General features: G+C 37.9%; 1 protein-coding gene across 1 annotated transcript in view; it reads right to left on the minus strand.

Annotated features, from left to right (window-relative positions):
- Positions 1-2,672: 2,672 nt before the first annotated feature.
- The window catches only part of LOC148321114 (neurexophilin-1), a 31,303-nt gene continuing 12,400 nt past the window's right edge, over positions 2,673-21,575 (minus strand). The window contains exon 2 of the mRNA XM_088278681.1: positions 2,673-4,658. Coding sequence (XP_088134807.1) covers positions 3,903-4,658 — 756 coding nt within the window. The 3' untranslated portion in view covers positions 2,673-3,902. The remainder of the gene's footprint in view (positions 4,659-21,575) is intronic.

Raw genomic sequence — 21,575 nt, forward strand, 5'->3', positions numbered from 1 at the left:
TCTCCCAAAATATTGAAACAGTCTGGACAGGTATTGCATTTGCCTGAACACTGAAAATACTTATGCTGAAAATAAATAATATAAATAAATAATAAATAAATATTTACATCGCCATCGGATACAAAACTTGGAAAATGCAGTAGTTTTAATTAAACGACTCTGAAGATTGACTTTACATTTCACTTCTGACCTCAATTGTTGTTTTGCCAGTGCTTTCCACTTCATTATAATGCAGGATAAAGGATCTCCCAATCAGTCTTGTTGGTTGCATCTTTAAATTGGCAGACAAAATGTTGCTAAGCATGACCTTAAGACCGCAGTGTATTTTTTACAAATGAGGCTGTTTGTTGGGGATCATGAACACACCCTTTCTTTCTTTAATCTTTAGACTCCAGTTCTGAGAATCCCAATTGCTTGTTTTTCCACCCCGCAGCCCTTCGGTATCGGAATTGTCAGGTATAAATGCAATGCATTTTTTTTGGTTTAGTTTTGACATCCCTATGGGGTTATTTTCAGTATGGTATAGATTTCAATTTGTCATATGCGCTCACATGTGCAAGGAATGCCTGCAGACGTGTTCAACGCTTCCGGTAAACTTTTGGAGGCAGCCCTTTAACGAGGACAGCTATAAAAGCACCCTGTGGACCACAAATGAACACACAAACCTGGCATCCACTTTAATTACTGATAAGTTGTGAGCCAGCTAAAGGAAGCGGATTTCCCAGCCCCATTGGCTCTAATCTGTTTTAAGCCGACTGCTGATCCAAACTGCTGAGTCGGAGGATTCAATAGCAGGTGCCACTGCGAAGTCCCTGAACAGACGCTATCAGTCTACCATCCCCATCTCCAAATCTCTCTGGGATTGAAAAACAAGTTTGCCTCGATGTTCAACTTTCAAGGATGCTTGGTTATTCCGAAGTCTGTTTGATTATGTATGCTGTGAGATCTGAAGACGTGCCAAGAAGTATTTATTGTCAGGCAGGGATGCTGTGCTCTGGCTGTGGTATTTTCTGTGTTGGCAGAATTACACACGACACCGGCTGTTTGCATATACAGGCTGTGTCCAGTTCAGGATCTGCAAAGGACCCAGCCTCTGGGTTAATGGCGTCCTCACCTTTGCAGGTCCCAATGAAGCTCACGTCAAGACTTGTTAAATGGGATGGTTGAGTGATGGAGATCAGTATATGTTGTCTTTCTTTACCCGTAGACACCGCGAGCATGGACTTTCCGTCTGACTTTTTGCATTCTCCATCATGTTTTCTCACCGTCTTGACTCCTCATTTTCTAATTGGTTGCACGTCACTGTCAATAGTATACATGCTTGTTTGTCCTGGGCCAAAACAGTCCAACATGTTGAATATCCTCAATTTGAGATGGGAGCTGCCCACACACATTCTTCCGAGTGGTCGAGAGCAGTCTGAACACTCCACACAGCAGGAATAACTTTGGAGGTATTACGATAATTTGGAGCGTCCTTAAGAATTTCGGGGTTAAAATCTGACTCATGATCCTGCCTTTTGGACTAGTGATGGGTAAATGAAGCTTGAAATCTGGTTCATGAACGAGATGTAGTATTTTTGGACTCCTCTAAATGGCACTCTCTGTTCAACATTGGGCTGAAAGCACACTGAATTGCCATTTTTTAAAAACTTTTATTTAAACCAACAGTGCCATCTAGAGGACTCAAAAAAATACAACAGCTGGTTCATGAAGCAAATTTGAAGCTTCATTTTCCCATCACTATTTTGGACATTCCTAGATACGATCAAAAGTTGACTTACGACCTGAAACGTCATACATGTTCGTCACATCATACCGTGCAAGAGTTACCCATTCTGCCGCATCAGACGCCGAGCAGCACCATACCATCCGTGCATTTCCAATATTCAAAGAAAAAACACTGTCAGTTTGCTAACTGCTGTGAAACCCCACAAAGAAGGAGAATGACAACAAGTCAAGCCACCAAATCCTCCTACCAATGGCACACGCTAATAAATAAATAATAAATAATGTTTTATACCTTTCAGTCCTGCAGACCTCAATGACGTTTGCCTCATATTTGTATTTTTTTTACTTTACTGATCACCTCGCTGTGCATGTGCGGCTCCCGCGAGTGATAAGTGGTGGTCTCATGGGAATGATGTTTCCTTATTGTGGTGGCTCCATTGTGAGGTAGGCACAGCAGCGCAATGTCCTGGTAGGTGGACTGACCAGCTCAAAGCCACAGTCCCATGGCAGATTCTCAGGTGTAGTTGTTATTTATTTATTTATTGTTATTTATTTAAATACAGCTTTGTGGTGATGCTGCCCGACCTCATGGTTGCACAGAGGGCACTCGGAGGCGGACTGACCACTTAAAACCCAAAGATGTATTTTTAGCGTGTGTGAAAGTTTAGGTTGGCGAAGCCATCCTCCATGAAATGTGCCTAAACACAGCTAAAAAAATCCAAGGTGCAGTGTCACTCTTCAGCCATTTTTTCTAAGTTGAGTGGATGTGTAGCAGCAACGAGGTGTGCCTACATTCAATCGTCAAGAGTGACGGATTTACATCACAATGACGGTGAATTCATATCCGCAAATTTTGCAGGCGTTGCCTTTCAAAGGGTATTACATACAAACTTAGTGGATGATTGGTGAACAACAACTCGGACAAAATATCAGTCAGACAAAGAAAATGTACTATATTTTTATTCATATGTGCATCTCCAATCTTTTCTGCCTATAGACTTTTTTAAAGGAAGAGTTATAATAAATACTTGGATTGTACAGGGTGTCCATAAAAACACTCCCTGAAAATGTAACGTTACTGTAATATTATATTAATTAATCAGTTGTATGCTTTTCATACAGTTCAATATATAATATATTAATATTATTATTATTATTATCATCATTGTTATTATCGTTGTTAAGTAGTTCACGTATAACTGTAACCTGGGAGAGTTTCTTTGGACACCCTGTATTTAATCGTGAGGTTCTGTACAGGATTGCTGTTTCCAGTAAAATCACATCTAGGGCAGCAACATTATTCTCTCTGATAGAAGAACCAAGAACAAGCATCATATGGGTGAACTAGTCGACTAAGCAAGAAAGGAGTAACACGGACAGCTCACGGGGTGCATACACAGAAGCAGAAGGAGAATAAACTATTTACAATACAAACCATTCATACAAATTAGGCAATAAGATACAGAATTCAATACACTACATTTCTATAACATATGTATACTAGGTGATTATGAGTGAGTCCCATCTGTCCAAAACAGGTAATCAGGTTGGCAGTCAGCTGAGAGTCTGTTTGGACTCATTGTAGCATTCTGTAGACAGCATTCCGAAGACAACTGCTGAGTTGGGGTAGTGTTCCAGAGTCTAATCTTAATGTGAAAATCTGAATGTCGCCACTGAAACTCAGCTGGGGGGGGAGCATACGCTCAAACCCATTTTAACCCTACACACACCACCTCACATACTAAAACATTAAACTCACGTTAGAATCTTCACAGCATATTCGTCTGCATTGTGAGGACGAATAATAAATTTTAAAACATTTTTAAGTTTGTCTTATGTTAAATAATAACTCTCTAATATGTCAATAACAAAGTGGTGCGTGTGTGTGTGTGTGAGAACAAAACATTGAATTAAAGTAAAATATAATCTGACAATGCTCTAAAACATCATACGGTATTGTATATTAGACCTCATTGGATTATGCAAATAAGCTTACTTTGTGGGTTGTTGGTGTCTAATTAATTAATCAATCAATCAAACAAATGAACCCTGATATCTACATATTCCAATGGCAATAAAACAGGTGTTCCTGGGGATACACATTCCTCAGTGTTGGGTCGAAGCCCTGGTCTGTGTCTCACATAAACGATATTGCATTTCTTTGTATTAAAATATCAGCCAGATGGAAAATAAGGAGTGTCACTATGGTAGTTGTAGTCCGGACACACTTTCTGCACCAATTTGTAGTCGGTGCTATAGAAGGAAATGAAGATGCAAATAACTTTAAAAGGTTTTGAGCACAGCCAGGAGACATGGCTCTGGGTTTGCTCCTGATAGCACGTCTTGGATGGGTCAAAGTTGCAGAGCGTGTTCTTGGAGCCCTTTTCCACCTTCTCGTACTCTATGCGGCAATTGAAGGACTTTGAGTCCTTGGCATCTATCACGGACTGTTGAGCCGCTACGTCGAACTCCACTATCTTAGTCGGAGGGACCAAACTGACTGATACGTTTCCCTGACCTGTAGAGTTGTGGCGGAAGTAGACACTAAACGTGCCATTGCCGTGATCCACAATCTTACCAGTGATCAGCAGGTTGAGTTTGACTGTCTTTATATTCGAGTGGAAGTCCCCCCATCCAAACATCTTTTTAAACTTCCCAGTTTTGACCATGGGCCGCCGTTTGGCACGAGGCCGTGAGTCTTGCAGGTCTGTGGAGTTCTTCAACCATTCCCACAGATCCTGTTCTGAATATGGCTCCGGGGTATCGTAACGAAGGTCCATTGCAGTGTTGTTCTCTTTGCCATGCAGAGTCTGTAGCAGCAGCCTACTTATGGACATGTCCTTACTGCTTTCTGTCCATAAATGCTTGAGAGTAGATTTGGGGCTCCCAGACTTTACAATCTCTGAGTTTGATGAGTGGACACTTGTGATCTGATTGAGAGAAAGAAAACAAGAGAAACAAGTGGACTCATCAATACTGTTGTGAATTTTTCACTTTCATATTTTTTATTTCTATATGAAGTCAAAAATAAATAAATAAATGCTTCAAATGACAATTTATTTTTTAAATATTGGATTTATTTTATGAGCATTTTTAAATAATAAATCCATTTATAAATGCATACATTTCAAAACAGAGGAAGTAAAATCTTTGTCTTGGTCTCTTATATTTTTAGAGACAAGTATTTGCCCCTCAAATTTCTGCTTTTTGCCTAGTTTTCCCCCCTTTAATTTTCAAGATCAACAAATCAACAAAGACAAACATTACCCAAGTAAACATTAAATTTTTTAAATAGTAATTTTATTTATTAAGAAAAAAGAACCATTCAAAGCCACGACCAGCAATTTGTATCCAATTCCTTCATATCAAGAAGAACATAAAAATAGGACACAGCAATTCTTTACCTCCAGGCAATTTAGAGTCTCAAGTTAACCAAGCAAACTCCACGCAGAAAGAACCTGACCAAACCAAAAATTTAACCTGAAACCCTTTTGCATAACAGACCGAACTAGTTTTCAGTGGGCGTTAACTGCAAGCATCAAATTCCATGATAAAGCGGACAGGAATTAAAATGCAGCATGTTGAGGGAGTGACAAAGCATGAAAGTCTGAGAAAAAAAATGGAGCTTCTATATTCACTGATAGAGGCACTGACTGTTGAGCAGGTACTAACTACCCTATTAACTAAAGAGTGCTCCTTGAATGAGTGATTTATGACCCCTACAATTTCCACATTTTTTGTCGAATGAGTGGAGTCCGATTCGTACCCAGTGGAAGTGGACGTGGAATGGCATTGATTGGCTGATTTGTGAACAGTATGACAGACAATCAGTCTTGATAAGGTTTTTGCAATTTATGTGTTGCTCTGAGGATCAATACAAGGAAAGTAAGAGTTGGCTACCAATCACATATACCTCACAGCCACCACAGGGACGTCACAAAACATTTCACATACTGATACATAGAGAGAAAGTTACCTGTACATATTGCACTCTGGTGTGAAGGTTCATATTTTTATTCAGTCACCGTGGAATCTCAATTTTTTTTGGACAGAAAATAATGTCGGATCCACTCAAAACACTCATTTTTTTACAGTAGTTGCCAAAGACTGAGACTGGTATTTCTGAGTGGCGCCGGTATATATACAGCATGTATACTAAAAATCTCTCCACAAAAGATGATTCGATACGGTTTCGATTCAAGGATGATTTGAAAGTGGTCTGATCCGATTCGGTTGGACTCAGTGGCATTTGGATTTGATATAGTATGGCTCGGTTTGAGAAAGGTATCATTTTATATCCATCTGAATGAAATTGTCAGCACTCTAAATGTGCCATAAATACGATTCGCCAATAAAATACGATTCAATACGTATACAGATGAAGAGGGACGGTTCGTTTCAATTTGATGCACTTGCATCTTTTAAATCAGGGGTCTTCAACCCTGTTCCTCGAGGGCCGATATCCTGCCCGTTTTCCGTTTCTCCCTGAAGACACACCTGAACGATCGTTATCTAGCTTTTGCAGACCGTGCTGATTATCTACTCATTTGAATCAGCTGTGTTTCAGCAGGGAGAGTTGGAAAACCTGCACGGACAGGATTGAGGACACCAGTTTTAAATCAAAAAACAATTTTCTCACCATGTCTGAGCATAAAATCTGTTCCCAAAGTACAAATTTAAAGGGCTCCACTTTTCAAAAAAAAGACAGACAAATTAGTGCCTTCTTATCTGCCTTAATTCCCTGGTCCCACGGGTGGACTGTGCACTGCACGTGTTTATGTGTGCAGTTTATAGACACAGGCAGCATCTAGGAAGTTCGGGGATGACAACCAGCTGCTCGGTCGGTTTCTTAATTTGCCAGCTGCAATGCACTCACCTGAGGGAATGGTACATCTGGTAAAGAAATGCTGGCTCTGATAAAGGACAAGGCCTCACAGATACCTTACTACATGCCAGACAATCATTTTGTTGCCGATAGCAATCATCAGAGTCTGTGCTGACAGGTCCTATGCACACGTACAACACACTGATTACAATAAATGAATAAAGAGGCCAAGTGTCAAAATCTAGCATTTGTTGATTTTCTACTAAATAAACTGCTGCTGCTTTTAAGACACAATAATAAACAATGCATTTCACAAATTGAAGTGTTTGGCGAGCTCACGTCGACATTTATAAGAAGAAAATGGTCTGAAATATGCCGCCGATATTGACTTGTCTCTGGTATGTCCGTCACTAATACCTGTTTATGGAAACTAAACAGAAATCCAACAATTTGGGGTTGTTTATGTTATATTTTGTGGGATGCTTAAAAATTACGTCAAACAATCATCGTAAATGGTCTCACGAGTCTCCAAAGGGTACATTTGAATCTTTTTTCTGGAGTTTTTGGTTAGCCTCTTTCATTTTTTTTTTACATCATTGATAAACCATTTTTGGTACAAATTTCTTAAACGGTACATACAAACAAAGACTTTCTAACTACAAAATGACACAGGGTGCCGGAATCGCTGCGCAAACAACCATCTGTTCCCGTGATTACTTTTCTGCAATTTTTCTTCAATGAGTCAAGACTTTCACTATATATTAGTGTTATTATACTTTTTTAATCTGACCACATTATGTTTAATATTTAATATGAAATAATGATTCTGGAACCCTTGAATTCAATTAACAGAGAAAAATTGTGAAATATAAAATTGAAATTTAATATTTTATTGTACAGCCACTCAAAGGTGTTTGTTGATCTCATCAAACATGGCAGGGTTTCAGTTTCTTGCATGGGCAGATAAAATATGCAACCTTCTTAAGGTGGGAATTGAGACATCTGCATTTTTGTCCTCCTCCTCCCTGTATTTTTGTGGCCCAGGTGTAACAATCCATCAACTAATTTTTAATGATACCCATTATAGGTATCATTTATCTCAAAATCATAGCTACAATAAACACAGACAGCTGTAAAGTTGGTTGGCTATTACTTTATAGACTAGCATAAATGTGCACATGGAGACCAAAGACTCAAGTCCATTATTTACCAATAAAATTCCGCTTGCTCATTATTATATTAACGGTGGTATAGTGATTCGCACATCTGGCTCACAGTCACGAGATGCAGGTTTGACACTTAATTGGCAACGTTTCCTCTAAGGTGCACCGGTGCACAATCGCACACCTGGATTGGGTAACCTGGACCTTCTGTTTAATTCCCGATAGGCTGGTCTGCAATATACACTGTTCTGCAACCCACCCATTAATTCCTCCCGCCCTGCGGATCCGTTTTGAAATCACTAAATATGATGCATCCATGATATTTTAGTCCAACTATAACATTGTCATACAGTTTATTTACTGAGGATTTAGTCAGGCCATTACATTATATACATCACTGACTGCCTCTCGTTGGTAATAAAGGTGTCACCAAGTCACAATCACAATAACTTAATACTAAAAGTCGCAAAAATTATATACACGAGACACCATACCACAGTAACTATATTCCACCCTGTCTTTGAAAAAAAATCACAATAACGTGTCGGGGCACATGATACAAATAAATTGAATAGTTAATTTGGCTTGATTGGCGAAGAGGGAAGAAAACTGCAGCAAAAATGACATTAAGAGTCAAGCGTGGGAGCATTCCAGACTAAACTGCGCACCTCAAATGAATGTCAAGTTTTCTACCCAGGCTAAAAAGATTCTCAATTTAAGCAAATATTTTCAACTAACCGTACAGTATTTATGAATGAGACTGTGACAAGTTGTTTGTCTATGAGCACCCTGATTCAATGGCAACCATTCCAGGTTGTACCCAGACTCTCAGCCAAAATCAGTTCAGATAAGCTCCATTTACCTGCGACCCAAATGAGGACCAACTATAGAAAATGATTGAATGGATGGTTGTCGCAACATATGAATTTGTATGGTATCCATTAAACAATAATTGCTCTGTGACAAATGTGTTGCAGCTCATTTCTTGAAATGATTTGACGCAATCAATGCAATCGATGGAATCTTTATAACATCCATTTTTATTTAACCCTGTAGCAAAAAAAAAAGGAAAAATGGACTGATTGATTTGTATTTGTTCGTCACATATTTACCAGATGAAGTCCAACCATTTAAGCTGCATACTTTTATTTATGTTCCGTATATATCCACGAATGTCTGTCCAGCAGATCCTCGATTCAACAGACCGGGAACACACATACAAAGCCAGAGAAATAGTAGACTCCGGCTAGAACTCAAAACTCCTTGACGTAATCAACAGAAAGAGCCTCATACTCTAGTTCGGCTCATTTCGTACTCACGTTACACTCTATATTGACTTTGGCACTGTCAGTCGGCAGGTTTTATTTGTCGAGCCTTCACGTTGGCATCCAAATAAAACAGGGGTGAGCAAAAAGCGCTCTGATAGGTAGTGATGGCTAAACGAAGCTTCAAATCTGCTTCATGAGCTAGTTGTTGTATTTTTGGACTCCTCTAGATGGCACTCACTGTTCAACAATGGGCTGAAAGCACAATTAATTGCCATTTTTAAACCCATTATTTAAACAATCAGTGCCCTCTAGAGGACTCAAAAACACAGCAGCTGGTTTATGAAGCAAATGTGAAGCTTCATTTTCCCATTACGAACTGAAAGCACACTGAATTGCCATTTTTTTAAAACCTTTATTTAAACCAACAGTGCCATCTAGAGGACTCAAAAAAATACAACAGCTGGTTCATGAAGCAAATTTGAAGCTTCATTTTCCCATCACTACTGATAGGAAGACCCCACCCCTCTAATACTCTGTTAAATCACGGTTCCACTGTACGTATTTGAGCTTCAGCACATTTTACAATAGAAGGTGTAACAAGGCACCGCACCTTCAAACATGCTGATTTCTTCAATGGTCTAAAAAGGCGAGTTCAAGTATTCAAAAAAAAAAAATCCAACTAATCCAATTTTCTCAATATTTTATTAATAGCAGTTCAGCATGTTAAAGGTTCTTCAGAACATGAACAAGAACCTGGTCCTCTTTCTCATTTCTACGGTCCTGAGAATACTCCTCAGAATGAGTAACGACATCTGATTTCTTCAAATTTCTCACTCAAGACATGTTGAGATGACTGTGTGCTCAACAACAACAACAAAAAACTTCAGATTCCTCTTTCTCTTGACTTTGGCTGCTTTTGTCTGGTCTCGTCCAGCCATTCTCTTCAAAATAGGTTATAAAATAAAAAACAGGACTGGTGGGCATGATATCTTTCCTTCCACTTGGTGTCTCTTAAGAATAATGTTTTATCAAAAGCAATCATGAGTTTGATCTATTGTACACCACCTGTGATTTTAAAAAAATGATAAGGCAAAACCTTAATGTTAAATAGGGGGCCCCAAAATATATTCCTACAGGCCGCAAATGGCCCCCAAGCCGTAGATTTGCACATCCAGTTACCATGTCAAGTATATACCGGCAATATTTATTGACTAAAACAGTTTTCAGTCTTTTATCTGTACTGTAGCATCTTTTTAAGATTGCATACTGTAATTGTGTTTGTTTTGCGAAATCCTTTGCGGCACAGCACATGCATGACTAATTGGGCACGCAATAATAATTGTTTCATCGCCATCACGTTATCTTCTGAACAATGCAAACATTTCTATTGAAATGCCATTTGATTTGGGTCTTAGTTACATTGGTCAGATGAAATTAAACATTGCCAATGTCATTGTACTCAGAATTTGTAAATGCCAGTTCATAATCAGTATAAATGATTTTAAATAATCCTGAGAAAATCCACAAAATTTTAATACATTAATTTATATATATAAAAAAAGAGAGTATAAATTGAGTTGTTACTGTCAACCACATAATATGCAAGAAAAAGAATATGAATATATTGAGTATTGGGACAGACCCCTACATAATAGTCCTCCATGATTGGGTTTAGTACTGTATTTTGTGGAAGACTTGTGAGCCAATCCCACTTTTTTAACATCAATGTGTGACCTTGCAATAGCTTGTCTGGTTTAATGGCAAATAATTCCCATCGGCAAAAATTCTGTTGAGAAAAATTACAATGATATCCAAAACTATGTTATCAAAGTTTGTTGATGTTTTTTTTTTAAATTTTTTTTTTATTTTAATAATGCAAGGTAATTGCCACATACAGAGTGTATTATACAGGTCAAAATCAAGCTCACAGAAATGAAGAAAAATTGTGGAAGCAACTATTATGCTATGTACTGTATACTGAGATCCTGAATTTTCTGATAATGTGAGTGCAATATGCAGTGTGTATGTGAATAACAGGTTGTTTCTTGTAAGGGGTGACCAGCGACATAATTCCTAACTACCTCACACACACTACTGACTTTCTTGGGGTTTTTTGGGGTAAAAAAATTTAAAAAAAGAAATGTTCTCACACAAACTACTGTAACATTCCAACCACACTGACAGGCTCTCTCACACAACTGAAATGATATTTTGCTCACATCCTCTGGTGAAACACTCTCACGCTCATTGCTAAAATACTCTGATACACACTATTGAACCTGCAAAATATAGAAAAATAATAATTATAAATAAATAAATAATAAAATCATGGTAAATTATGCTATTCTCCCTGTCTTTCTTTTGCCAGTCGGAACAGGGGCCGAAACGGGGGCCAACAATTTTTATGATTACGGCCAGAGGGTCGAGGCCGGAACTGTACCGAGATCGTCGCCGGAAGGTGGGGGACTGACTGGCAAAAAAGGGTCAAGTGCCCCGCTCTGAAAATGACAAAATTATGTTCATACCCTGATATGTGTATTTTACGGAGCCCGCCACAAACAAACAAACAAAAAAAATCAATGAAATTAATACCATATGATGAAAATAAAAGCAAGATTAGTTAAAAAAAAAAACACTTTGTTGCACTGCCAAACTAAAAAAATCTGTGTGGGAAACACTTTTGAGCTTGTGTGACACAGATTACAATTCTCAGATGCGTTTTCAGTGCTAGTACATTAAGCAGCACATTCAGATATGACTAAAGCATTCTGATCTCGTTTTCCTCCTCATTGTCTACGTCTCATAAATCCTGAAACACAGCCACTCTGCAGCTTGCCCACATGAATGCCAAACACAATTATGAACTAAAATATTGCTCCTTGCTGTCATATTTCTGCAAAGGACCTCAAGAACTTCACATTTGCCTTTCTCGAATACAAAGTATGCATTGCTCGCTCTCTCTCTCTCTCTCTCTCTCGCTCTCTTTTTCTCGCTCTGGATATATATATATATATATATATATATATATATATATATATATATATATATATATATATATATATATATATATTAGGGCTGTCAAAATTAAAGCATTAACTCAGGTGATTAATTGTTTAATTTGGTGATTCTGCATCAATTCCAAGATATTATTCAAGTAAATATGTTACAAGCTTTGCAAAAAATAGTAGTTGAAAAATGTGATTAATTGTGATTAATCATGGAATTTCTTTGTGATAATTAGTTAAAAAAATTAATCACTTGACATATATATATATATATATATATATATATATATATATATATATATATATATATATATATATATATATATATATATATATATATATATACAATATAAATCGTTGTGGGAGTACACACACATATATATATATATATGTGTGTGTGTGTACTCCCACAATGATTTGATTACATTTCCATGTTTTACATTTTGTGAAGAACAGCAACACGGGGCAGTTATTACAGAATATTATGTATTAGGTTAGAAATAATAATGTATGTTCTTCAGTTCTACACCTTAATAATTAATCACACTTCAATAATTCATCTATAACCATAAACATTAATAATTTGTTATTGTAATGGATTTATTGTATTAACCTTGTAATGGCGGATACAGTGGCAGCCAGAATAAAGTAAATGAGATTTCATCGAGCCAAATGTATCTGTGGATGAATTAGGATTCATCCAGTCTGTTTTCAACAGTTGTAAAGAAATTAAATCAGACTTCAAAAGTCCAAATTAAAACTCATTCAGCGCTCTTTTTTGCAAGCACATAACATTGCTGATAGATTGGATTGCATATGTTATGCATGGACAATAGTTTGGGTTTCTATTTTGTAGAATTATTATCAATATACAGTGCACTGGGCGGCACGATGGATGACTGGTTGGCGCGATGGCGTCACAGTGCAGAGGTCGTGGGTTCGATTCCAGCACTAACCATCCTGTGTGGAGTTTGCATGTTCTCCCCGTGCCTATGTGGGTTTTTCTTGGGTACTCCGGTTTCCTCCCACATTCCCAAGACATGCATGGCAGGTTGATTGGACACTCTAAATTGTCCCTAAGTGTGATGGTTGCTCATCAATGCGTGCCCTGCGATTGGCTGGCAACCAGTTCAGGGTGTCCCCCGCCTTCTGCCTGAAGATAGCTGGGATAGGCTCCAGCACCCCCCGCGACCCTAGTGAGGAGAAGCGGTACAGATGTTGGATGGATGGATATTGCTTTTATGAATTAAGCAAAAGTGCTGTACTCACACCTGCTGCTGACTGAAATTGACATGACAGTAAGCTTGGACTCAAACTTAGAAAACAGGTGAGCCGCAAGAAGATGAAAATTGCGGAAGAAAGCAGCAAGTCGCCGGAGGTGGGCGTCAGCCATGACAGATGAATGGACAACCTCAACCAGACAGATGAAAGCCTGCCCAGGTTACTGTTTGTATTTATCTCCTGCATTTATTGTGGTCTTTGCTGTCTTTGTTTTCAATGTTTCATTTTCCATCCAAGTAAAAAAGAATTAAGCATTAAGTAATTCTATTGGTTTTGCTTAAGGTACTTGGGTTGGGGCATTGTATTTTATTCTGGTTATGTTAACAAAATGACTAGGATTGGGTCCAACTTAATTTATTTGGGTTGAATAAATTTAAATTCTTTCTGGTATATCAATTATATACTTGTAGATTTGGTCTCGCAAACTAGCCCAAGTCAAATTCACACCTACGGACAATTCCTACCGTGGATGTGTTAATTGTGTTTTTTATAATGGGCACCAAACTGAATTATTTTTTACCAAAGCATTATTTTTATTTTTTATTTTTTCTGGGGGGAGATTGACTGAGATTAGCACAAGCACATTCTTAAAATGAAAGAACCATTAATTTTATGCATGGCTTGATTGGTAGTAATGAATTAGTTCTCTTTGGGAAAATGTATAAAAGGTGAAAAATGCACCTCCGTATTGATATATTTAAATTTTATGGCAACATTTTCAACACACATCCATGTTGGGTCCAACGAGATGTAATTTGTGCTTACTCCCTGCCGTAATATAGATATTCAACAACGAGGAGGACACGGAAAACAACAATGCTGCAAAACACTACAAACATTTGTGACTGCCAACAAGGTGCACATTGACTCGTAAATATGTAAAAAGCGTCGATGTATTGCTAATATATTATGTGACTGCAAAGACATAGTAGAACCGTGAAAGCGTTTTTATGTTGCCAAATGCATCTTGACAAATTGACAGCCCACACATTTGAATCAGTGGGTTCCTAAAACGTAGTAACCGTGAGCCAGTATTGTTTTATAGCAAAAGAAATGCAGCCATTCAACATGTTGACACAGCAGTGATTCGAGAAATGTTGTTTTTGCGATGGGCTGTATGTCGTCTTAATGAGAAACAAGTTGCTTGTTGTGATGTCACTTGTTGTTACTGTTACCAAATTAATGCTGTTACTTGCCAACTGGAAACTATATTGCCTGTAATTTGTGACTGTCTACCTGTGTGCCAAGTGTTTAATATTTGCTGAAAGTGGAAGTCAAACCCCCAAATATCTATCATAAGCAATAATATATTTTCCTTCACTAGTCTAAACATATGGAGGACTGAAAGTGCCAAAATTAAATAAATAAATACACCATGAAATGTTCAATTAAATGGGTCATTAATTAATTAAATGTTTCATCTATTAATTAAATATGGAATTAAATATCAAATTAATTAAATTGCCATTGATTATATGTAAAAAATCGATACAATTATTTCTGCATTTAATTAAATATTTCTGTAATTAATTAATTAATTATGTATTCAATTAATGAGTTATTGTTTATTGTCGAGAGAATAATTACAACGTTACCCATTTGGACAGAAAAGTTCATCGAATAATAAAAGGGTTTATTAAGGATTTTGTTGAAGTATTATTAAGCAAATGAGTATTATTTCAAATGCATTTTTTAATTAAATATTTTGACAGATCTCTGTTTTTGATAGATTTTTTTTAATGTAACATTTCCAACATATGGTTTCCATGAATTACTTTTCGGTTGAAGCGAAAGAATTTCTTCTTCAAATATTATTTATTTTTTGTTTGTTTTCTGTTTGTATTTTATTTCACTACACATATAGGTTTGCTTTGCCTTAATAAATCTATTTATTATTGTAAAGCTTTTTTTTTTCTTTTAGACACATTTTCCCTCTCATCAAAGCGTAAATATTTCCTGCGACGGATTACTTCAATTGTTTAAAGTTGATCTCGTCTTTTATTTTTTTCAGCATAGCTCTTTTTTTGTCAGGAAACAATTTCATTTTCCATATCCCCCTTCTATCCTGCTTTGCCTTGCCTCTTGCCAGTTTCCCTGCACTTTCACCGGTCCACCTGCTTTTTTTTCATTCACTCCACCACAATGAACCCCCCAGACACTGTGAGATGTAGTTTTTTAAAGGAACATAAAGCAGTAACAGGTTGACTCCTGCATAGCCATTGCATCATGTTTCTGATAAAATTTAGAACTCGCCAATGTCATTGTGAGTAAAACGCCATTGACCTCCTCACCGTTATGGAATGTCAGCATGCAATATCAATGAACATTTTACACATTCTGGTATGGTGTGTAAGTTACTTGCAAAATGTATTCCATATTACTAGTTAATTTCATTTGAAAGCAATATGTTTTATTTTATTTTTTATTTATTTATTTATTTTATTTTATATTATTTTATTTACAATGTTTCGTAGAGTAATACATTACTTCATACTTTGAAGTTACTCTTTAGTTTTCAGTTAATTGTAATGACTCACAGAGTGGTCTATAGTTCATCTGCAATTAGAGCATGCCAGAGGTGGGAAATGTTCAAAATTTTACCGAGCCGTCATTGTCAGTTTGTGATATTTTTCAAAGCCGAATTTTCAAAGCCACAAATTTCCCCATTGTGGGACTAATAAAGGACATCTTTAAAACGTAATGTTATTTTGACCGCGCTTCCGTCAGCGCTTCCTTCAGAAAACAACATCAGTCCGCTTGTCCGTTAATCGTCAATCCACAAAAACAAATGTTTGCATTGTATTGTATTCTTCTTGGCCGTCTTTTAGTGGTTGGCACACAACATTTGGTGCATTACTGCCACCTTCTGAAATACTGAGTGTGGCTGCAAATTACACAACTTCGTAACCCTACGCGTTCCAAAAGTAAAAATTTAAATAAACTTAACTCGCAATAATTTCACCGACTCTGTATTCAAAGCTAACTATTACCTGTTAGCTGATTAATTAGTAAAAGTAGTTGTTGCCTTCCCAGCATAACTAACTCATGATTCCCTCTTTGGGGCTTACCGCCACCTACTGTACATATATGGTCAATACAGTCTACTCAAGTAAGCAGACCGTTGTAACAAACACGCAAGACAGTCGTGATGAGTGAGTCGTGGTTACACTGACGGAAGAAAACCAATTTCCATCCTTGCTTGGTCCGTCTTTTTTCCCTGTCAGCAAACGACAATGACGGACGGACTTGATGGAAGAATGATATAAAATAATTAATTAAACAACCCATAATCACACAAACTATTTTCTGTGATTTCTGTTGAAATATGTGTCGCAAAAACCCAAATCAAAATCTACATTAACCTTTTTGATGATGAGGACCTAAGTAAGGTTAATGAGAGGTCTTGTGTGATGGTGGGGGAGATCTTACAAAATCATGTGAGTAAAGGAAAGGGAAGGAAAGCAGTCAAATAATTTATCGAAGATTTAGTCGTCTATTCTTTGAAATTCAGAGTTGAAAGATGTGCCACATTGATTGCACCGATCATAAATTTTTACCGGTTTATTTTGTCTGTACACAGCTGGCCCAAATACAGATTTCACCCCAGCTCCGACCTGAGAAGGGCGTTAAAAGTGGAGACGAAAAGGGGCAACGCTCTGCCTCACATCCACCGATATCCTGATCAGCTGCTCTAAGCTCCCCTCGAGCTGTTTCAAAACTAAATAAATCATTGCAAACAATGCCAAAGCCTCCTCGCAGCCCCTTTGCGAGTTCATTCACTCCCACTTTGGTCCCATTCAACTAATCTTCAGTGTCACACTTAATGAGATTTTTCAAAAAAGAAAAAGGAAAAAAAAAAAAAGGAAATGGGCCAACTCCCTCATCACACACCACCTTCACTATTTTAAGCACTCACATGCTTTTAAGCAACCACCTCTGCATCTTATTCTGCTCTTATGGATGCAAAATTGAGGATTATTACTTTCACAAATCGCATTAAATTATTCACTGGGAAAATATAAAGCTGTTGAGCATGCGTGTAATGGGTGTTATTATTTGCTTTCATTATGAATTAGAAAATTCTCTCTCTTCCCCTTTTCCAGAAAATAGCAAACAATTGCTCATTAAATATCACGCAAATGAGCTTAATGTGCTACTCATCAAACGACTAAGAAATTAACTGTTAATTATGTTGTGTCTGTTTAATTTCATGTACCGGTAATTTGTGTTGTGATTCATGTAACGTTGATTTAAATCGCAAACGCTATCAAGGCAATCTAACAGAGTAGTATAATATTTAATTAATGTTCTGTCAATATATATAAATAATATAGAATATTATAAATCTTATTCCCCGTTACCCACACACATACTCTTTCGGTGACCGACTCCCATCAGTACACAAGGCCGGGACTCGTGGAAGTCCGTCCAAGTCCACCAGACTGGAATGGAAACAAAAGCTTAGTGGCTCCTATATGGCAGTGATCAGCAAAGTACGGACCAGGGGCCACATCCAGCCCACTCACAGTCTCAGACCGGTCCTCCCAGTGTCCATATAGTCAAAGTAAAACGTCAAATATGTGCTTACTATGCTATTATTTTGAATGTGTAGACGCTGATACAAGTGAGGTTGCAAGACAAAGCTACAACATCAGTCTGAAGTGCTGCCAACTTATATTGCGTGTCTTTCTCCAAAAAGAGAGAGTAATAAAAAATTACAAATACATCAGTGGGTCTTTTGTTAACAACATTATTGCAACATTATTATACTTTACGCAAATTTTATGTATGTATATATATATATATATATATATATATATATATATATATATATATATATATATATATATATATAATTTTATTTATTAGAATTTTACGTGAATGGATTTCTGCATTACAGACATGCCATTAATGTGAAAACTAGACAACCGTGTCTTTCTCCGGACCCCTAGCATCCTATTTATTCTCCTTTTTAAGCTACCTATGGAAGATTATATAGAGTGCCAGGATGCTAGCTACCTAGCATTTTTCATTTTTGAGCTACCTATAGAAGAATGAACAGAATAAATGGGAAACACAAGAAAGCTAACATCCTTGTTTCTCTTCCCCTAGCATCTTAGCTACAACGTGTTTCTCATGTTTGAGCTAAATACAAAAGAGTATATAGAACACTAGGACGCTATCTACCCAGCGCTCCTCATATTCACGTCAATGAACTTTATAATTGTTTTGGAATGTGCGAGGAAGTTGAAGGACCTTAGAACTGTGAGGAAATTGGATCACCACTATTCTACAAGAGTATTATGATAAGTTTTTGCTTGTTATGGTTTACCATTCTGACGTCGCCGGCTCCAGGAATGTGAGAATTTGATGGGCCAGCTCCAAACCTATTAACTCAGAGTTAAACGTAAAGTTTAACTCGATTGCGGCTCTGAAATTTGATTCTCAACACACTTTAGTCTAGGAGTCACTCACCTTTCTTACTGTTCAATTCGAAAGGTTATCAGTTTGATACACACTTCTGAAAAAGGAATGCTCAAATTACCTTCAATTTTGGTGTTATTAATCATTTATGACACGTATTTATCTAATGACACTGATCATCTTAATTATCAACAATTATTTTTAACAAGAGGCGACACGGTGGACGACTGGTTAGCACAATGGCCTCCCAGTGGAGAGGTGCAGGGTTCAGTTCCGTCTCTGGTCTTCCGGTGCGGAGTTTGCATGTTCTCCCCGTACCTGCATGGGTTTTCTCCGGGTACTCTGGTTTCCTCCCACATTCCAAAAACATGCAGGGTAGGTTGACTGAACACTAACTTGTCATGAGTGTAAATCGGTATGAGTGTGGGTGTGGATGCTTTCTCGTCTATGTGTGCCCTGTGATTGGCTGGAAACCAGTCCAGGGTGTACGCCGCCTACTGCCCGAAGACAACTGGGATAGGCTCCAGGTTAGGAGGCTTAGAAAATGGATGGATGGATTTTATCAAGGCGGGCACTTTATTTCTATAAATCTCTGCATGTGTTTACATTCCCATATGACAACTCTTATAACATTCCCAGGTAATCCCAATGTCCCATCATCGGTGATCTTTTAAAACAGCTCAATGGGTTACTCATGTGGTTCTTGGAGGCTACCTAATCGCCCGTGATATCATACACGTACGATAAGATATGTGTATGATATTATACATGTTAGTTGTATGATATGGAAATGACATTTTATGGCATATGGCATTTTTTAAACAAGATATGCCTTCATACATAAATAAACATACACACAATTTTAAAAAGACAGTTCCCACAGTGATGACCAATGCTTTTAGTTAGCTGTATCTTTCTTTTCTAATAAAATTCCTACCAGCTGCTCCTCATTCATACCATGCGGCCCAGCCACAGGCTTTGAACACATTGCTGTGTGTGGGAAGTCATTATTCATTCCAATGAAGTCAATCAAGTGCTCACCTGCATCTCAGAGCAGCCTCTGGGAGGGCAGGATGAGTGGATATGAGGCCCCGGCGCACAACACTAATGTGGATTTTGGATACGCTTGGTTGTAAATGAACAGCAGCTAGCTGGAGATTAGCCCTTATCTGGCTGACTGGAGCCCCTGAGTGGGGGGGGGGCATGAGGAGGGATGTGGGATAAAGCTTAACACACACTGCTCATTTTTGAACATCATAAGTCAGGTAGGTTTAGGATCCTCTAGTCCGACTGCTAATGGGAAAATCAAAGGCTTGTGCTGTCTGTCTGAACCCTGGGGGCGAAAGCTGTTAAGTGATCGGCTCGCTCCAGATTTTATACCGTGTCTGTCTTTCTCTCGCCGCCTCATCAAAGCAGAGCAGCCAATAAATGAGAACTGTTATCCGTTACCTGAGGCCTAATTGGCTCTTTAATTTCATATCAGATCTTTCGGTCACTTCAGCGCCTCCGAATCGGCTGAGCACCCACGCGACGCGATGTTGTCAAGATTTGATAGAAAACGGACCTTTTAAAGTCAGCCATCCTTTCAAGATGGTCCTCATGCTTTGCGCACACATTGTTACAGATGAGTTACCACTGTGACAGAATCAGAGTGACAAAGTACTGAGGAAAAGGGAAAAAATGGGCAGGATCTAACAGGGCCCACAAACACAAGACGAATAATATTAAGTAGACATTTAAATTACTAGCCAATCAGAATTTCAACTAGCCAATTTTATTTATTTATTTATTTACATCAACGCCACTAACTTCGAATGCCCGAGAATGTTGCGGTATGAAAAAAAGAATTAAAAAGACCAAATGAAATTAATTTCATTAATCAGATGTTGTACTTTTGTAGAATCATCAAAATGTATGGCGAGAGGTTACACAAGACAAAACAGTTTGAGTACCGCAGTTGCAGTTACTTGAGTGTGAAATACGTAGCATAAAAATGTGTGGAATAAATGCTTAATTTTTCAAAAAACAGGTGAAACAAAGCGTCTCATTTACAACTCCCGGCCGGCTGCAAGAAATTGTAAACATAGTGAAGTAAGTGGTGCGGGAAGTGATTTTAGCACTAGTCAATACCTGCATCGGGCCATGCCAACTGACTTCTGGGAAGCAACTTGACTTGTTTTGAAAGCATGGTTGAAAAAAGAATCTACATCAAAAAGAAGCATTTAACGTGTTTGAAGCGATATTGTAATCGGTGTTATGTTCAATACGTTTGAAGAGGAAGATACGCATAACAGACAATACCAATAGCCTGGATAGCACAAATTTGTCAAACTTGAACGTAATTTTGAGTTCAAGAAAATGTTTGTATGTAAATGCAAATTTCGATTCGTCAAAGCATGCCATTTTTTATTTAAACCGGTATATCTCAATTCTCATCGAAAAGAGGGCTGCAAGCAGTGCCCTTTGTTCTAAAGGTCGTTAGCAACACTGCTTCTAAGCTCTCCGATTTGTGACGCCTTTGCTCAAAAGAAAAGAGGGCTGCGATTCAAACAAAAGGTATACAGGTTGACTTTGCCCGTGTCAAGACCTCGTCTTTTATCTAGCTGAATGACGGCGCTTTTGTCGGAATAATGCCCACTTGAAAGTCGCCATTGTTCTCCCAGTGTGCCTTTCAGCATGATGCTACGTAGGATTGATCACAGAGGACAGCCACCGGACGGAAGAGTAGTGCGAGGTGTCCCGGGTGGGGGTTGTATCTGCCACGTCTATCCCAGTTACTAGCAGCATATTATTTGAGCAATAGTAGCGTTCATGCAGGCTTAGGCAACATTTTCCGCACTGCATTTTTTGTGCAAGCAAGTGTCAATGTTACAATAAACAT

The sequence above is a fragment of the Idiotropiscis lumnitzeri genome, chromosome 16, assembly GCF_059441095.1.
Source record: "Idiotropiscis lumnitzeri isolate Australia: NSW breed Sydney's pygmy pipehorse chromosome 16, RoL_Ilum_1.0, whole genome shotgun sequence".
NCBI lineage: Eukaryota > Metazoa > Chordata > Actinopteri > Syngnathiformes > Syngnathidae > Idiotropiscis > Idiotropiscis lumnitzeri.